The 19,013-nt window shown below is 48.1% G+C and overlaps 3 protein-coding genes across 7 annotated transcripts; 2 read left to right on the forward strand and 1 right to left on the reverse strand.

Annotated features, from left to right (window-relative positions):
* The first annotated feature begins 1,936 nt into the window (after window positions 1-1,936).
* Window positions 1,937-6,963, forward strand: SCRN2 (secernin 2). Of its 3 annotated transcripts, none has more exons than XM_072646196.1 (8): window positions 1,937-2,028; window positions 2,547-2,726; window positions 2,908-3,089; window positions 4,011-4,210; window positions 4,453-4,668; window positions 4,861-5,026; window positions 5,181-5,361; window positions 6,484-6,963. In XM_072646196.1, exons 2-8 carry the CDS (start codon window positions 2,550-2,552, stop codon window positions 6,493-6,495), a joined length of 1,134 nt encoding a protein of 377 aa, XP_072502297.1. In that variant the 5' UTR covers window positions 1,937-2,028; window positions 2,547-2,549; the 3' UTR covers window positions 6,496-6,963. The 3 variants fall into 3 exon arrangements, with proteins under 3 accessions (XP_072502297.1, XP_072502295.1, XP_072502296.1); XM_072646194.1 differs by lacking the exon at window positions 6,484-6,963 and adding an exon at window positions 5,644-5,934; XM_072646195.1 differs by lacking the exon at window positions 6,484-6,963 and adding an exon at window positions 5,644-5,934 and having other exon boundaries at window positions 2,022-2,146.
* On the reverse strand, window positions 6,041-11,160 carry LRRC46 (leucine rich repeat containing 46). The gene is made up of 8 exons (XM_072646197.1): window positions 10,811-11,160; window positions 10,611-10,710; window positions 9,965-10,073; window positions 8,448-8,494; window positions 8,135-8,244; window positions 7,858-7,927; window positions 7,359-7,501; window positions 6,041-6,545 (listed from the first exon to the last, which is right to left on the reverse strand). Exons 1-8 carry the CDS (start codon window positions 10,845-10,847, stop codon window positions 6,184-6,186), a joined length of 978 nt encoding a protein of 325 aa, XP_072502298.1. The 5' UTR covers window positions 10,848-11,160; the 3' UTR covers window positions 6,041-6,183.
* MRPL10 (mitochondrial ribosomal protein L10) lies at window positions 11,161-16,517 on the forward strand. Of its 3 annotated transcripts, XM_072646199.1 has the most exons (6): window positions 11,232-11,377; window positions 13,134-13,223; window positions 13,368-13,537; window positions 13,914-14,078; window positions 14,326-14,470; window positions 16,221-16,517. In XM_072646199.1, exons 2-6 carry the CDS (start codon window positions 13,208-13,210, stop codon window positions 16,475-16,477), a joined length of 753 nt encoding a protein of 250 aa, XP_072502300.1. In that variant the 5' UTR covers window positions 11,232-11,377; window positions 13,134-13,207; the 3' UTR covers window positions 16,478-16,517. The 3 variants fall into 3 exon arrangements, with proteins under 3 accessions (XP_072502299.1, XP_072502300.1, XP_072502301.1); XM_072646198.1 differs by lacking the exon at window positions 13,134-13,223 and having other exon boundaries at window positions 11,161-11,377; XM_072646200.1 differs by lacking the exons at window positions 11,232-11,377; window positions 13,134-13,223 and adding an exon at window positions 11,559-11,875.
* The last annotated feature ends 2,496 nt before the right edge of the window (window positions 16,518-19,013 follow it).

The raw sequence follows: 19,013 nt of genomic DNA on the forward strand, positions 1-19,013 counted from the left end.
GCCACAAAAAACATCTTGTTTGCTGTTAATCCCTTTTTCTTTGACTCCACAATACCTTATGCAGACTTCCAACCCTCCTTATCTGGAGATTCTTCCTCATATATAATCCATAGCCTCCTTGGGTGCCGTGAAACACCTTTGAAGTGCCTTAATCAGGGAAGAAGGAGATCAATTGCATCAATCAACCAACAGGCATTTACTAAGTGCCTACTAAGTGCTAGCCAATGTGTTACAGATACAAATTTAAAGAATGAAACAATCCCTATTTAAAATGAACTTAGATTCTCATGTGGGAGGGAAGACGTACATATAAAAATATCTCAAGTATCAATAAAAAGTTAATAAATACAGTTGTAGGCCTAATAGTTAAAGCCAAGGTAGTTAGGGAGGGAGGGCACTAGTGGGTGGGTGGTGGTGGTGGGAATCAGGAAAAATTCCTTCAGAAGATTGTGTTTAAGCTGTTTTTGGGGGGACGAGAAGAATTTCATAAGGTAGAGGTAAGGAGGGGAGAGCATTCAAAGACTGGTGAAAACCAATGAAAAGGCACGGACACCAGAGGACATGGAGTGCTCTGTGTGTGAAGAATAGACCTGTTTTCCTCTAGGACCCTTTTCTTCAACCGCAAGAATGAACATTCCTCTACCAGTCAATGCTGAGCCAAAGAAAGAGGGGGCATGGGAAGACTCAGTCGACACAGCTGCAGGTGTAGTTGGGATGACTTTTATCTCTATCCTGAAACAGAAAACAGCCCCAGATGGTGAAATCAGAAACTTAATTTGGGCTTTTCTATTAACTGTTTGACCTGGGACAAATTACTCCTCCTCCCTGGGCTTCTGTCTCCTCAATTGTAAAAGATGGAACTGGAAGGTTCCTTCCAGCTCCCAGTCTATGAATTTATGCCAGAGGAGGGGATTAAAAAAAATCATGGCTTCAACATTTAACTATTTGTGTGACTCCGGGCAGATTACCTTATCTTTCTGAACTTCACTTACCTCATTTGAAAAACGGAGATAATAAAATCTCTACCTCACAGCCTGGTGAAGAAAGTGGTTCTAAAACCTTGAGACTTCTATAAATGTGAACTATTGTTATTTTCATCATTATTGAAATGAATGGCCCCAATTGGTTCAAGGATGCAATTTGATAAACACTGAAAGACATCTTTTAAATTCACATCACCATTTCCACATATCCTTTCTTCCCCTCTCTACCCATGTAGCCATCCATGGTAACAAAGAACGAAAACAAAGCAATTCAGCAAAATTAATCAACGTATTTACTTGAGCCTGTCCCACACCCATAGTCTCCCACCAATGCAAAGAAGGGAGGGAGGAGCAAGTTATCATCTTTGACTGGACTAATCTTAGTAATCATAATTACTCAACATTTCTTTTTCTTTTTAAAAAAATGACCATTTATTAAACATCTACCAAGTGCTGTGCTAGGCACCATGTATACGACAACAAAAACAAAACGCTTCTCCAGCAACTGCAGGTCGTTAGGGGATGTAGTGATTAGAGTGGGGTGTAGAGTCAGGAAGACCTGAGTTGAAATCCGGGTGAGTGATCCTGGGCAAATCTGCTGAACTCAGTTCCTTCAACTGTAAAATGGGGATGATAATAGCACCTATATCCCAGGGTTGCCTTGAGGATCCGATGAGATCACAATGCTGGTTTCCTTCCTTCAATAAGCTCTTAATAGCTAAAAGCTGAACGAAGACTGCTGGAACACCCTGAGCCGCAGGGATATTGAAGTCTCTGCTGCTTCCCTCAATCCAAGTCTTTCTTCCAGCCTCAGCATCCTCTGGGAGAAGGCACGGACGCGTGCTTGATAAGGGAGCATCCCTCCTCCTTTAGGTATCAGACAGGGCGGGGCTGGGTGCCAAGTCCGGCTGGAAATGGGATGGGGCGGGGCGGGGTGGAAGGCTCCTCCCGCCGAGGTGGGGCTGGCGCGCATCCTGGTGGACAAGGCGGGAAGTGCAGACCGAGAGGCCCTTGCCCGGCCTTCCTGGGGCCCCAGGCCTAGCAGGTAGCCACTCTCTGCCCGGGTCTGGGGAGCTTGGAGGGTGCTGGGGGGAGGGATATGCCGACGGAGCGTCTCTGGGCATGCACTGAAGGGGCGCACGGGAAACTGTTCAGTGCACGCTGTGTGTGGGTTTGGGGCGGGCGGGCGGGTGGGTAGTATACCCAGGGTATGTACTTTAAGTGGGGGGGAGGGGAGCCGCGCAGAGATCGCCAAGGTTTGCAGAGACGGGGCCAGGCGTGACCGAGAGAGTCTCCGCGCACTCCGTCCGAGGAGAGCCGCACGCCTGTGTGCAACCTGTTTGCAACCTGCTTGCGTGCCACTCAGAGACCGTGGGCACGCGGCGGAGGCGGAGAGGGTTCTGCACCCGCGAGTGGGTGCAGCCCGTGCAAGTGGACAGAGTAGCTCCTCGGGAACCTGGCCGTGGGGGAGGGCCTGGGTCTGCCGGGGAGGACCGCCAGGGCAGGACACGGTTTGAGAGTCACGGGGGCTCGGACTTACGGCTAACCCTCCCTGCCCCACAGGCGATGGCCTCTCCATACCAGTCCGGCGACCCCTGCTCCTGCGACTGCTTTGTCTCCCTCCCCCCAGCCTCCGCCATCCCCGCGGTCATCTTTGCCAAGAACTCAGACCGGCCCCGGGATGAGGTGCAGGAGGTGGTATTGGTCCCTTCCGGGACCCATGCCCCAGGGAGCCGGCTCCAGGTGAATATGGGACTAGGAGGGAGACCCTGCCTGTGTAGGATGACAGAAAGTCAGGACATGGGTTCAGATCCCATCTCTTAAGATCTCTTCCAGCCCCATCTCTAAGAATCTATGATCCTGAGAGAAAGGGAGGAAACCTAAATATACCCCAATCCACCAACGACACCTGCTCACTCCCCAGTGCACATACATTGAGGTGGATCAAGTGGAGACAACCCACGCGGTGATCCTAAGCCGCCCAGCCTGGCTGTGGGGGGCTGAGATGGGTGCCAACGAACATGGTGTCTGCATTGGCAATGAAGCAGTGTGGACTCAAGAACCAGTGGGTCAAGAAGAGGCCCTTCTTGGCATGGATCTGCTCAGGTAAGGGACCCAGTGCACTGGGGGAGACTAAGGCTCTCCCCTCCCTATATAGTGGGGAGAACTGGTGGACTCAGGAGAAGGCTGGGTTCAAATTCTGTCTTTGATACTAGGTGAGTGCTGAGTCATAGGCAAGTCATTTATCTCTTTGTTTTTCATCTTTCCAAATCTGTGTAAAAATAATAGCTAGCATTTTTCTAATGCTTGCAAAGCACTTTTATAAATAGTATCTCATTTGATTCCTACAGCCATGTTGGAAAATGATGCCCATTTTACAGAGGAGGAAAGAGGAAATCAAGGCAAATAAATAGAGGTTAAAGTGACTTGCTCAGTCACACAGCTAATGTCTGAGGCAGGATTTCAAATCCTATCTAAATGATGCTAAAATTATACCATGAGCTACCTCACAAGGTTGTTATAAGAAAATATATGTAAAACATTTTGAAATCGTAAAGCACTGTATAACTGTCAGCTTATCATTTCCCAGGAATGAGTAGAGATAAGAAAAAAGCAAGTTCAGTTCTTGCCACCTCATGAGTTTTGACACAAGTAAACATAAAAAGTGTACCTTGGCTTTCTACACATCTTTCTTCCCCATCCAGCTGATGAGACAATCTGCACATGTCTATGTTTCCATCCTAGTTACAAGGTTGACCCCAGTAGATTAGGAACTCCCTAAAGGCTGGGACCTGTATTTTCCCTTTAGACTAGCAACTCTCTGAGGGCAGGAATTGTCTTTTTTTCTCTGGAGGTTAGTCTGGTATTCAGCATATATGTTGTGTGCAGTTCTGGTAGAGTGACTAATTCTGGTTGTTAGGCTGTGTAAACTGGAGCAAATAGCAAATAGCTCTCTGGTCCTGAGAGTTGCCACTGTGCCTGTGGGGTGCCCTGAATACTTGCCCCTTGAGCTACTTTCTTTATTAGGTTAGGATTAGAACGGGGCACCTCAGCCCAGGAAGCCTTGAAGGTCATCACCAACTTGCTGGAGCAATATGGGCAGGGGGGTAGCTGCCGAGAAGACCCTACCCTTTTCTGCTACCACAACACCTTTCTGCTGGCTGACCGGAAAGAGGCCTGGGTGCTAGAAACAGCTGGGAAGCTATGGGCCGCACAGAGGATCCAAGGTGAGAGATCCCACCCAGCTCTCCTGAGGAACTGTTCCTTGCCTAGCTTTAGGTTCCCTTGGATGGAGCAAATAGAAGAATGTGAGAGAATGGCTGGGGTGGGCTCAGGGAGGTGAGGAGGAAGCCAGGAGGAGAGATCATTGAGTGAGCCCACAGGAAAAGGTGATACTAAGTGTGGAGTGACTGGGCCTCCACTATAATCCCACAGACTCTGGCCTTCTTTCCTTTCCCTAACCTTACAGAGGGTGCCTGGAACATCTCCAACCAGCTGAGCATCGGCACAGACATCACCGCCGAACACCCAGAACTGCGGGCCCATGCCCAGAAACAGGGCTGGTGGGATGGGCAAACTACCTTTGACTTTGCCCACATCTTCTCACTGGTCCATCAACCTGTGCGCATGGAGGCTGCCAAGGCCCGATTCCAGGCTGGCCGGGAACTCCTGAAGCAGCAGCAAGGTGTACAGATGGGGTCCAAAGAGGTGGTTAGGAGTTTATGAGGAAGGCAGGATTCAGGCAGTGTTGTATCCTGAGATCCAAGCATTATGCTCTGGGAGGGGGAGGGGCTGAGTTCCCAACTGACACACCTGTCCTGGGTTCTGTCAGTGGCACTGGGAACTTGGCTGATCTTCTTATTCATGGCCTTGGCAGGTGGCATCACGGCTATGACAATGATGGGCATCCTTCGGAACAAGGAGAGTGGTATCTGTATGGATTCTGGAGGCTTCCGAACTACAGCCAGCATGGTGTCTGTCCTGCCCCAGGACCTCACCCAACCCTGTGTCCATTTCTTCACTGCTACACCAGATCCCTCCAGGTGCCAGGGCGAGGAAAATGGGAGGCTGGGGAAGGCAGCAGACAGACCTACAGAATTTAAAAGAGGAGGCAGGTGGGGTGAAGGCCAATAGAATTTGGGAAAAGGAGCCGGGATGAAGCTGATTGACTTACTCATGTCTCCCTTATCCCTATAGGTCAGTGTTCAAACCCTTTGTGTTTGGGGCTGGGGCAGCTCAGGCCCCCCAGGTGTTGTCCCCTACTTTTGGGGACAAAGATCCTGTCCGGACTCACCCACGCTTTCAGACCCAAGTGGATCGTCGGCACCCACTCTATCGTGGGCACCAAGCAGCCCTGGGGCGGATGGAGAATGACCAGGTAAGGAAAGGGAATTAATTTGACAGATTAGTAAGAACTCCTGGAAAGGAAGGATGCCCCTTTCCTCATTACTGTGTTCAGCTGGGCTCCTGGAAAGGTGACTAGGCATGAGACTCCAAAGCTGGTCAGGTTTGCTCCTGGGATGATTGATGCTATATAGCATCTCAGACCACTGTTCTTTCCACACCCCTGCACCACCCACAACGGCAAGAGGATGCAGGTCTCTCCTTGCCCTCTTGGTAAGTTGCATCCTAGGGGTTAATCTCTGTCTCTTCTGGGCAGGAGCAAGGACTGCAGCTCCAGAAGCAGCAGCATGATCTGGAGCAGGAAGGACAGGAGGCCCTGAGGAAGCTACTGGCTGGGGAAAGCGCTCTGTCTCCCCAGCAGCTGGCCAGCCTTTTCCAGGCCTTTGTAGAAAAGGAGAGCCAAGCCTACAGCCAACAGCCATAGCTACTCCAGCAGAGCCTTTCTCTTCGGCCCAGACTTCCTTGTTCATCAGGCTACATTTTCTTCACTCACCCTGGACCTTGCCCTGACCTAACAGTTCTGACTCAATAAACTTGTTTTTCTTTCCCCTGTTCACTGAATTTTTAACCCTTGGTCTGCAATGGGAGTGACCAGGCAGGTCACTGGGGATCCTAATCTTAATTTCTCCACTCAGTAATGTGAAGGGAACATTGAGAGCAGAGACCGTTTATTAGGAATGAGCTTCTGTCGGGGAATGGGAATTTAAATATACGGCCATTCTTATTTTCCACTCTTTTATTCCTCCTGTGGCTTTGCTGAGAGAGAACAGGTGGGGTGGAAAGAGGCTGTGGCCTTTTATTTCTTGGCTCTGATGGTTGCTGTTCTGCTAGCACCTTGGGCCTTGGCTTGAAGGCCTGTGGTCAGCCTTCCCCTTTTCTCCACCTGGACTGCGTTGCTCTGCCGCTGGCTGTTTAGGCCACGGGGTTTCCTGATGGCAGAAGGTTGTCCAGGGGAAATGGCAGTGGGACTGGTCCCTGCTGTGTCTTGCCCAGACACTGGGGATGGGCTGTGGCTCTTGGGTGGAGGGGCCCCTGGCAGTAGTGAGAGGTCAGTGATCACAGGCTTTAATGCCATCCTCATCTCATGCTCCATCAGGGCCTCCCTTAGTCTCCTGTCCTTATGAATGGCCAGCTCCTGTTCCAGTTCCTCGAGGAAGCCTGTGGGAGAAGGAAACGCAGACCCAGATGTATGAATTCAGAAATATGAGGCTGGATCCAAAGCTGCACCCAGCTGTGGCTATAGCTGGGACAAGTGGCACAAATCAATCTTCAGGTAAATACCCTTAGATGGACCTGGGGACCTACCCTGGAGTCAAAGGGGAGCTCACCTGGACTTTGTATTCTATCTTATTATTTTATGATTACTTTCTCCACACAAAAGAAGGACTAGGCCCACGTGGCTCTCACAGGCACACACTGACTTAAACAGAAAACAACAGTAACAACTGTGATACTGTCTTCTGTGAGGTAGATCCAAAGATGAGGCTGGTTGTTGGACCCATGTTCTTTTAAAATTAATCAGGCTTGACACCTTGTAGATAAGCTCCTTGTAGATAAACTGCTGAAGAAATATAAATGGTGACACTGTTCCCTAAATTTGGCACTGGGGCTGAAGGAGGTCCAGCAACTGCCTGTGTGCTAGCAGACTGCGCTGGATTTACTGTGGAAGTTGTGGACACTGGGCAGGTGGAGTGTCTGGAAAAACATTTAAGCTTTCTCTATAAACTTCTCTTCCTAAGAGACTGATGGGGTTACAGAGTAGAGAATGTGCAAGTTTGGTGAAAGAGTAAGTCACTAAATATGGATTCTCATTCTCCGGCCAGCTCTGATTTGCTCTGCCCCTTCTCTCTCTTGCCTATGGGTGTGATGGTGGGGTGACGTTATCTTGACTTCCCTGTTCTCTTCTCACACCCCTATCAGTCTGGCCATCTGTAAAGATTAGGAGATATGGGTTTAGGAGAGAACAATCACCTCGTTCAGCACAGAAGGGACCACTCAACTCGGGGAACTCATCTTGGGTGTCTGTTGCTTTGTCCTCCTCTGTGTCCTCCCATCCGGGTACCCTCTCACCATCTAGATCCAAAAGCTTAGGTAAGGACTCTATTACCATTTCTCTACAGGGAGAAAAAGAGAGCATTTCATTGGAAAGGTGCATCCAGGGTGTGCAAGGGCCTTCATCCAAGGTATTAAGGAGGCAGAAGAAACAGTCCCTTACTCTGAACCTCAAGACAAACAATCAAGTGGGATATAAGGATTGTAGGATGCTGCAATTGTGCAGTCGTCATCACATGGGACCTGGACTAGACTGGGGGCTATAAAACAAAACTGTCGTTCTGAAGTAGTCTGAGTGAGAAGGGATAGGGCTTGGGGATCACTGGGAAGTGGTGGGACACCAGGGAATACGTTCTCTCTACCCCATAGACAGTTTGGTTCTTTCATTCTCAGGTCTAGCTCTCTCCCATTTACTTACCTATAGCCATTCTGCTTGGTACAATCATTCCCAGAAAGATTAAGGACGAGGAGGTTCTGTGGAACCTCAGCTACACAGGCAGAAAGAAGAAAATCAAGTCAATTAAGACATGTCTCTTCTCACTCCCCCTTTACCAAGTACCAAGGTTTTTGCAATCAGTTGTGACACACTTCTCAACCCTACCCTGCTCTCTTGAAATCTGAGGGGTGGGAATTGGGAGAGCAGTGAACAGGGATGGGGCCTCAGTCCCCTGGGCCAGGAGGAGGGGCTCTCCTACCTAGTTGCAATGTTGCAATTTGATTGTGAGATAAGTCCAGGAGCTGCAGCTGCTGGAGACCACGAAGGTTTTCTACCTGTTGGATCTTGTTTCCTGCCAGGGTTAGGAAGCTGGGGGAAGAGGGGAAATAGAGATACAAGGAGTTAATCAGAATAATCCGGATAAAGGGACAAGGCATGGTTTGGAAAACAGTGGAATGCAGAGACATGGATGATGGAAAAGAAGGGGAAGTTAGGCTACCTGTTCTGAAAGAGGATGCTTAATGAGTATTCCAAGACTCACACAACCCAGGGGGATAAACCGTGTCACCTACCGTAAGCAAGGAAGGCAGTCTAAGTTCTCAATTCGACGGATCTCGTTCTGTAATAAGAAACATGAGGGTGGGAAAAAAGTAAAAAAGAAACAAAAGCCAGAAGCATTCTCTCCTCTAATCCAGGTACCTGGGGAATGTCTTCCCACACTGGGGAAATGCAGATAACAATAATAACTCACATTTTTATAGCACTAGAAGGTTAGCAAAGTACTTCTTTTTTTTTTTTGGCAATATGTCTCTGAGGTAAGGATTGCAATCATCTTTACCGTTTCAGTCCTTAATTCTGTGACCTTCCTGTTCATCCCCTGTAGCCATCCCACCTGCTATAGCTGTTATATTCAGGGCTGGTTGGACCTGGTATCTACAGCAAACCCCCAGCACATTTGTTCTGGTACCACAGTCAGAATGTAGGGGACAAAGAGACCAGACCAAAGAGAGATAGGGAAACTGGAAAAGCACTGCTATCCCATGCAGAGTAGGCGCTCAATTAGTTTTTGATTCGATTTAGTGAGACCAATGAAGAAAAGGTAAAGGAACTTGTATTATTCAATATGTAGGAAAGAAGATGGAGGAGCCAAATGGCAGTAGTTGTTTTCTTAGAAGCAGTAGGGAAAGAGGCTACGCTGTTGACTTCCATAAGAGGGTGAGACTACAACATAAGAAATTTGGGCTAGACATCAGAAAGAACTACCTGATGAGGTAGGGCATGGCACTATTAAGTGGGAGTGCAGGATTTCCTTTTTAGGTCTTTTATTTCATTCAGCCAAGATGATTTGAAGGAAGGCCTTCCTCAAGGCAGAAGATTGGACAGAATGGATTTACAGAATCACAGACTCTAAGAGGTAGAGAGCAACTTTTCAGTTACTTAGTCCAATCTATACCTGAAACATGAATCACAACAGTCCAGACAACTGGTCTCTATTTCCAGTGAAAGGGAATTCACTATATCATGAGTCAGCCCATTTCTTGGCTGTTCCTCTGTCAAGATATGGTACCAACTATCAGGAAATTTTTTCCTTCTAACTAAATTCTGTCTCTAACTTCCATCTTTATACTATCGGTAAAGTACAACCTCTTTTTACAAATAGGGGAATTGAGGCCCAGAAAGGATAGTGACTTATATAGGGTCATACAGGTAGTAACAGCAGGGGCAGGGTTTGAACCCAGACTCTCTAACTCTTAATCTAGCAGACTTTCCACTGCGGCACCCTACTTTGTTCTTCTCAGTAGGGTCATTCTGAGGATGGATACTACAGGTACCCCTAAATCTTCTCCATGGAACATACACTTAGTACTTCAGATAATTATTGTATAGCAAGTTTTCTAGTCTTCTTACTCTCTTGGTTACCCTTCTCTGGGTATGCTCCTATATGTCAATAGTTTCCTAAGATGTAACCCCAAGAACTGAACACAAAACTTCAAATGGGGTCTGATCAGGATGCTGTACAAATGGGGCTTTTTTCATGCCCTTCTTAGCTGAGGTGCCACAGTCCCCTAGGGTGGTCAAGAAAACTCACCTCTTGAAGGTAGAGACTGTGAATGGCTCGGAGGCCCTCCAAGTTTCCAATATAGCCAATGCCCTCTCGGTCTAGGCGGACAGTCTGCAGGGCAGCCAGAGCCCGAGGCCTGGGAAGAGAGGCAGCCATGGTGAAGTGATAGATGCACATCTTCAGTTTCTCAGAGCCAGAAATAGCATTTCCCAGGAGAGAAGCAGTGCTGAAGGATTTCGATTAGCTCTCAGCAAGAATATCCTTCTGTTTGTATTAAAGGTTGTCAGACCCTGGCACAGGCTGAACTCAGGGTCTCTAGAGGAGCCGAAATTGCAGTGGGAGAGATTCCTGTGAGTCCTCAAGAAGGACTGTAAAACTAATGAAAAGGGTAATAGAAGAAGAGGTTCTGAAGAGTTTTCTTTTCTTTCTTTTTTTCCCCCCCAAAGAAACAAACAAGGCACCCGGAGGTAAGGATATAGATAATGTGATTTCTGCGGGCAAACTGCCATACCCAATTTTTTTTCCAACTCTTTTTCAAATGCCCCAAAGAAGCTGACTTTCTCCAGTGTTGGCAGTTTTTTGGTGGAGAGGGATTAGAAGGGACTGGTAAAGAACTGAGTTTAGGAATTTTGGCTGGGACAGAACAAGGAGCCGGAAGTCATTAGATACTCACCTCACCACTGTAGGATCCTCATCTTTTGCGAAGGCCAAGTTCCTCTTGGCAATGAGGGCATCAGAAATGCAGACACCCACAGGGCTCTGGGCAGGGGCAACTATAAAGAAAAGAGGGCTCAGTCACATCCTTCCTAGAAGTGAGTTAGGTACTGACCCTCCCAGATCGGGAGGAAGAGGGAAAACCTACAGCCTAGTTACCTTCATGCATGGCTTCCTTTGGGGGTGGGGTGGGCATTGAAGCCCAGGGGGAGGGAGGAAGAAGGGGAGAGCAGCTTTGGAGCGTTTGGGGGCACTGGGGCCAGCAGTGGGGTGAGGAGAAGGGGAGGGATACCAGGGGAGGGAGAAGTGGGGTCACCCTTGTTGCAGCGGGGAGGAGAAAGGGTGCCAAGAACTGAGAAGCAATGGGCAGGGACAAAGGAGATCTACAGGGGAGCTCCGAGAACAGCAATCTGTGAGATCGCCACGGGGAGGCGCTGCAGGGCGGGTCTCAGTAAAGCTCTGTTCTCAGCGCCCGACCTCGTTGCTAGGAGACGAAGACGCTTTGATCTGCGCCTGCGCCGATCAAAGAGGGGCAGGGCGGGAGAAAGGGGAGGAAAGGAGTTCGGAAGGTTGCCGCAGACTCCTCCCCCGTGCGGTGCTACAACTTCCGGTTGTGAGCCCAGGGCCCCATAATCCTTTGTTCCTTCCATCTCCAACCGGGACCCGTACTGAAGATGGCGGTGTCCGTGTTTGGAACCCTGGGCCGCCGGCTCCGTCCCCGAGCTGGTAAGGAGCGGGTTGTGTGGGGGCGCCTTCTCGGAGCAGTCCGGGGGACGCCCGGGGCCCTCAAGCCAAGGCCCCCTTGACGACCTTTGACCCCTCTCCCACCTCCGTGACCTCTGCAAGCAGCTAGTTCCCTCCCTGACCCCAGCACTTCCGGCCTCCCCAGGGCTGCATCTTCCTCGCGGGATTGTTCCTGTACGCCCCGGACTAGGCGGGGCCTTGTCCCTGGGACCAAATATAAACACTCCTGCATGGAATTACAATATGGCAAAACCCATCCCGCCTTTCCAGACTTGTTACACCTTCAGCCAAACGACCGGACACACCGTCTCCCACCTCCGCGCCTTTATACAGGCTGTTCCCCCGACTGTAATGCATCCCCGCTCACCTCGGTGCCTTACCGCCTCCAGCTTCTTTCAACACTTGGCTCGTGCTGCACTTCTTAGGCAGGACCTCACCTGTACCCCGCCAGTTGTTTGGGGTCTTCCTGCGCCATTAGATGTAATGGTTTGTGCCTCCCAGTCTGTAGTGTAAGCTTTTAGAGGGCAGGGACAGTTGTTCTGTTTTGCATTCCCATTGCCAAGCGCAGCCCTGGTACCTAAATAAGTGTTTGTTGAGTGAATGTTGGGGTGCGGAGGTTTTGCCCCGTGCTCAAAAGGAGGGATTTTTGTAGTGCCTCTGCCCTGGGTCTTTTGGGGACGTCTCTATCTCCATCGGCTGTTCATAGATTGGAAGGAGAATGGGGTTGCTTTTGACTTTTCTATAGTATTTAGAGCTTGAAGGAACTAAGAAATCTACCTGCAGGAAAAAGTGGAATTTGGTATTCGTGGACCTGTGTTCAAATCTTGACTTACTGTGTGGCCTTGGGCAAGTCACTCTCCCGTTTGGGCTTCAGTTTCCTCTTAGGTTGTTTTCCTTAAACCCTGTTTAACCTGAAACGTATTGGTCCTGTGATCTAGTTCAGTCTTCTCATTTTGTAAATAAAGGAGCAATAGATGTTATTTACATAACTTCCGAGACTTTAAGGTTCTGAACATTTTTCATATATTATCTTACTTGAGCCTTACAACAAGCCTTTAAGGTTCTTGGTGTAGGCTTTATCTCCATTTACAGATGAAGTAGGCTCAGAAAGGGTAAGTGAATTAATTGCCCGGGGTCACTCAGTGGATTTGAACTCTGGTTTTCAGTCTTCAGGTCCATTCTCAAAAATTTTATTAAATGTTTTAAATTAAATTGATTAAATTCTAAATTTATTAAAATTCTAAAAAAATTATTAAAATCTTTTCAGTTACCAAGAATTTTACAGATTAATCGGCCCCACTAGTCTCCCTTCCTTATGGAGCAAATAAAACAAATACACAGATAAAGCTCTCAGTACATACCTACATTAATCTAGTCCTCTACCTCCCCCCGCCCAAATTCCCACATCACCCTTATCCAAAAATGCATATTTCTTTCTGCATTTTACGTTCATCACCTTTCTGTCAGGAGGTGAGTGGAGTGTTCCATCTTCTTTCTTTTGAACTCATGGTTTCTGTTTGCATTGATGTGTTCTAAAGTCTCTCAAAGTCTTTATTGTCTTTAATGTGTCATTGTATAAATTGTTCTTCACCTAGTTCTTGCTCAATTTGTCTTCCCAAGTTCCCCTGAAATTGTCTGTTCCTGACTTCAGTTTTAGTTCTCTTTGTACTATACCATATTTCCTCTTACTATTACCTCAAGCTCTGGAATAGTAATAATTACTGTGATATTTTTCCAGAAAAGGTCAAAATACTTTACCCCTCCTTGTCAGAAGGAAAAGCTCCAGACCTTAAGTGACTGCTTCAAAGTCACATGAGGGTAATAAGAGGTAGGCTTTGACCATGTTCTGGGTTTTGCAGCTGAGAGTTGTGATTGTCTCGCTTGAGAGGGAGGGAAGGAGGACTTATTTTAACTCCATGCCTTTTATCCATGGTAGACTTTATCTTACCTATTTTATTGTCTGTTTTTTCAGGCCAGCTGCCCACCATCCAGACTGTTCGCCATGGCTCCAAGGCTGTCACTCGACATTTTCGTGTTATGCACTTTGAGCGACAGAAGCTGATGGCACTGACCCAGTATATCCCCCCCAAGCCTGCCATTCCCCCATGTTGTCTGCCCCCTCCTACCAAACCACCTTCGGAGGTAAGGAAGGGTACGAGGCCTCTGGAGGAACGCCTGAGATCATGTTAGCTTTGTTTCCTTGGCCAAAGCAGAGGACTGAGGCCAAGACTGCATGTACTGAGATCATTGCTTTAGTTCTCTCTACTCTGGGAGGACCCCCGCTGCTTTAAAATGAAAAATGTACTCAGGGTTTCTTTGATTCTGAGAGCTTGTAGACTTCAGAAAGGCTTGCAAAAGTCTTTTTGTTCATGCTTCCAAATGTGGCTGCATGAGTTAGCTATGCATGTGTGTGCGTGCGTGCGTGCGTGCGTGCGTGTGTGTGTGTGTTTTAAGGGGAAAGGGCCAGCAAATACCTAGTTCCTGTTGTTCATAAAATGCCTCTCTTCCAAATCTTTAGGAATTGGGCTTGAATCGACTGCTCCGGAGGGAGGTGACAGAAGTTTTCAGAAAAAACCGAATGATTGCTGTGTGTCAGAATGTGGCCCTGAGTGCTGAGGACAAGCTTCTTGTCAGGCACCAGCTTTGGAAGCACAACATCTCTGTGAAAGTTTTTCCCAATTCAGTAAGGGAAGGGCTGGCCTCACTTCTTGCCCTAATTTCCCATTCCTAGACTAAAGTCTCAGTGTCTTTTTCCCTTTCCTCATTCCCTAAGCTGGAACACTATGGGGGGAAGCTAGAAAGAGACTTAGGCTGAGTGTGGTGGCTCCCAGTTGGCTTTCCACTTCCCATTCACATGCTGACATGTATTGAATGCTGCAGTATGGGGGATATGCTGTTCCTGGCTACCAGTTGTATGTTCCCTTCCCCAGATCTTGAAGCCCTTCCTGGAGGAATCCAAGTACCAAAATCTGCTGCCTCTCTTTGTTGGGCATAACATGCTGCTGGTGAGCTCAGAACCCAAGGCCAAGGAGATGCTTCGGGTATTGAAGAGCGTGCCTGTCCTACCACTACTTGGTGAGAGCCCTGACTGGCTGAGGGGGGAGATGGAGTTGATGTTATCATCACCTGATGATAGCTAGGCACTGGTGACAGATGGAAATGGGCACCTAGGGAAAGTCCATCAGACCTAAGGGAGAACCATAGGGAATGTTCCAGTCAAATTATACTGGTTACCTCAGTCTTCATCTATACCCTGGATCTGCTGTCGTTCTTTGTATAACTATCTACTGAGCATCGGAGAGACATAGCTCCTAGCACCCTGCTGTGAAGGGTGATGGGGATATTGGGACATGAATAAATTTAAAGATTTGAAATAATGTGTTTATATGTCCAAATGCTAAGCAGTGTAGGACAAATCTTAAATGTCATTGCTAAGGCAACAGGTTCATCAGGGCCAGGTGGAATTAATATTATAAGACTTCCTGGACTGTTTGGGGAAGAGGGAGCAGTGAAGAGACACAGTCTTGTCAGGTCAGTAAAACTGCCTAATCAAAGGCTGGGAGAGTCTTGTTGAGAGTCACATAGGACTATTTGACCTTAGAGCACTGTGTAAATAGAAGTAGTTAGGTAGCACAGTGGGTAGAGAGCCATCCTACTGGAGTCAGGAAGATCAAAGTTCAAATGTGGACTTTTGTTTTGGTTGAGGGTCGCACAGCTAATAGGTGCCCAAGGCCAGGTCCTCTTGATTCCCGGACTGGTCCTCTATCACTGTGCTGCCTGACTGCTGCCTCAGACACTTACTTGGGCTGGTCACTTGACATCTGTTGGCCTGTAAAATGGTGATAATAATAGCACCTACCCTGGAGATTTATTGTCAGCATCAAATGAGATGATATTTGTAAAGTACTTTGCAAACTTTACAGCACTATATAAGTGCTAGCTAGAAATATAAGCTCTTATTTGGCAGGGATGGAAAGGGTTTGTTCAGTAGGCAAATCCAGGAGGGATTTGCTGATGAGAGTCCACAAGGAGGTCCATGGCCCACCAGTCTCCTATCATTTCCTCCTGCTTAGAACCTGTGTCATCCTCAGTCCTCACTTTCATTCACCCTCATATCCTGTCCACTGCCAAACCACAGGCCACCACCCTAATTCAGTCCCCTCTCTCTCTCCCTGCCTCTCCCTCTTCCCTGGACTCCTGCCTTGCCTTCTGGCTGGTCTGTCTGCATCAGATCTCTCCCTATTCCAGTCCCTCCTGCACACAGCTGCTCAAGTGATTTTTCTAACATGTAGGTCTGACCCTGCCCCATCCAGGGAGTCCAGTGGCTCCCTTTCATCTCCTTTGAAGCTTCCAAAGCTTAAAACTTTTGGGATGCCTTGTGTAAAGTCCTTTGTTTGACATCTTGAGCACTTTATTATGTGGCCACCTTCCTCTCTCTCTATATGTATTCCACAGTCCAGTTCCCTGAGCTGGCCTTTGGGCAGTTCCTCAAATGCCACACTCCATTTCCTACCTCTGTGCCTTTGCACAGGCTGTCCCCCAGGCCTGGAAGACTCTGCCTTCTCACTTCCACCTTTCAGTTCCCCTTCACAACTTGGCTCAAAGCCCACTTTCTGCAGGAGGCCTTTCTTGGTCTCCTTGTTGCTCATGCCTCTGTTTATATACACCTTGTATTCAGCTAGTTATTTACACACTGTCTCCCGTATTAGACTATATGGTCCTTAAGGGCATGGATTGTTACTGTAGTCTCCAGAGGATAGCTCAGTGCTTGGCACATAAGTACTTCAGAAATGCCCTTGACCACTATTCCTGAATTTTCTTTCAGGTGGCTGCATTGATGACACCATCCTCAGCTATCAAGGTTTCCTCAACTACTCCAAACTGCCCTCTCAGTCTTTGATACAAGGGGAGCTGCTGGGGGGCCTGACCATCCTGCCATCTCAGACCCACTCCCTCCTACAGCACCAGCCCCTTCAGCTGACTGCCTTGTTGGATCAGTACATCAAACAGCAGCACAAAAATGACAGTGAAGTGTCCAGCAATGGAGAGCCAGCTGCCTCTGACCCTGGAACAGACACTTAACTGGGCGGGGTTCAGTCCATAAATGTACTTTGACTCAGAAGCCTTTGTTGTCATCTGTATGGGATGGGAAAGAATTTGGGATTCGGGATAGAATGAAGGGATAAAGGAGTGCTCCTTGACGCAAGTTCCCTAGCACTCAGGTACAAAACAAGACCAAGGACCCAGGGGCTCAGCCACTGCTGCCAGCCTTCCTGGCTTGAAACAAATAGTACTCATAGATAATTACAAGTCACTTTACTCACAACAACCCTGTGAGTAGTGCCAGTGTTGTCTCTCATTCCTGTTTACAAACAAAGAATTAATTAGACTGAGTGAGATTAAGTGATCACATAAAGGTCACACAGCTGGTAATTGTGGAAGCTAGCACCGAAACCAAGGTTCTTCTCACCAAGTCTAGCAGACTTCCTGCTGTGCCCAACCACCTACCTTCCTTGATTCCAAAGAAACCTGACCTTGAAAGAGGAAGAGCCATGAGCAATGGTGGGTATTCTGGAATCTTGTCAGCTCCTTCTAACATCGCTAAATGAAGTATCATCTTCCACTTCTACAATAGCTGGAAAATAGGGGACAAAAAATGAAGAAGGAACTGGGGGGTGGAGGGGTGGAGCTAAGGAGGAAATATTGAATGAGTACCTTGTGTACCTTGCCCTGGGGATGTAAGAAGGAAGCTTAGTTCTCTGCCTTTGGAGAGTCTAGGAGCATAAAAATTCTCACCCTCTGAAAGCTCCTGATCTAAGGAAGAAGAGAGGTAGTCCACAAATAGAAATCCCTCAAGGTCAGTAATCCCTGGACCAGACACAGCAGAGGTGGGGTTGCAGAAGAATACAAAGCAACCCTTGATTCTAGGCCCAGAGCAATGCCCAGTGTCCCCTGCCCGGGGACAGCGTGACCTCATCATCAAGGTTCTGTAGCTGCTGTCTTAGAACCAGCTTTTCATAGTGTCCATAGTGCAAGGACCTTGCACCTTGGGCCATGCAGTGAGTGTGAAAATGGATTTAACATCATGCTCTTAGATGTGTCATGCCAGAAAAAGTAGCACTGTCTGGGAATGAAATAAAATCTGAACCTGGTCCCTCAAGAGTTGACTGCCTTGTCCTCGCACTTGTTTTCTGCCACAGTGATACTGCAGGTGCTCAGAGTGTCAGGTGGCCCTGTCCCTCATTACTGCCTCTCCCTGGCTCCAAGCATCTGGGTAGAGCTAACTTCCAGGACAGGAGTTCTCAACCTTTTTGTGGTCATGGACCCCTAGGCAATCTGATGAAGCTTCTCAGAATGTTTATAAATGCATAAAATAAAATGTAGAGAACTACAAAGGAAAACATGGAAATAGTTATCAAAATATTGAAAAAAAAGTCATGGACTATGTATTGAAGGAATAGATAGAGGGTATCCTACCTATGTTATTTTTTACAGGTTTGAGACCCCCCCCCTTTCTCCCCAATTAAAATATTGTCCACCTCCTGTAGAGCACCTCCATTTGCCCTCCAGAAAGTCCTCTGCTTTAGCTCAGACGGTTGAAATACAGATCTGTGGAGGGTGTCACTTTGAACTTGTTGGCTATCAGTGAATTCTATTTTAGTGTGAAAAAAATCATAAAAGTTGGTGATGATTGAGAAGGAAGGACATTGGATCCCTTTCTCTCCTCACCACTTAGGGAGAAGGCTGGGGCTGATTGGCATTTTTCCCAGGCACTTTTCCCTAGGACCAACTCTAATCATGTCCCCATGTCAGTCCTATATTTTGGAGAGCCTGTGTGTCTGATTTATGCAGCATCACCCCCTTCTGTTATATTGATCCTTTTTTTTGGGGGGGGGGGCGATGGGGTTAAGTGACTTACTTGCCCAGGGTCACACAGCTACTAAGTATCTGGGGCTGGATTTGAATTCAGGTTCTCCTGACTCCAGGGCTTGTGCTCTATCCACTGCACCACCTAGCTGCCCCTGTATCACCTCCCATTCCTCCCATTCCCCCTCTTTGGACAGGTTTCAATTTCATATTGGAGGCCTGGACATCCTGCTTCCTGGCTGTTGGCTTTCACCCTGAGACTGTATTATTGCCCTGGGAGTGGCAGAGTGCCCTGGGGAAGCTGGCATTATCATAGAGACCCAGGTATCAGGCACCTATGTCTTCAACTGTGCATTTGACACCCGCAGCTTCAAAATCTGTAGTCCATTTTTAGATCTTGAATGAGGCTAATTGTTAATGTTGAAATAACACTAGGCACCAGCTTAGGTCAGGTTAAAGCCAGACATCAGGTTGGCTCAAGGCAGCAGCAGTCTGAATAAGCTAGTTTCCTCCTCTGCCTTGAGGCCCCTCCTTTAACGGTTCCCCGCCTTTCCTGTCCTGACATTTCTGGAACTGTTCCCACTGGAGCTGGTGGTGTCCACTCACTGCCACCCCCACCTCACCTCTGGGATGCCTGCTCAGCCCTGAGTCCTCCCAGGAGCGGGGGGGCAGAGCTGAGCCCTGGATGCCCAGGGCCTGGCGGGAGGGGGAACAGAGGGGGGCCGAGGAGGTGGGGAGATCCGGCTCGAGT

The sequence above is a fragment of the Notamacropus eugenii genome, chromosome 2 (genome assembly GCF_028372415.1).
Source record: "Notamacropus eugenii isolate mMacEug1 chromosome 2, mMacEug1.pri_v2, whole genome shotgun sequence".
Lineage (NCBI taxonomy): Eukaryota > Metazoa > Chordata > Mammalia > Diprotodontia > Macropodidae > Notamacropus > Notamacropus eugenii.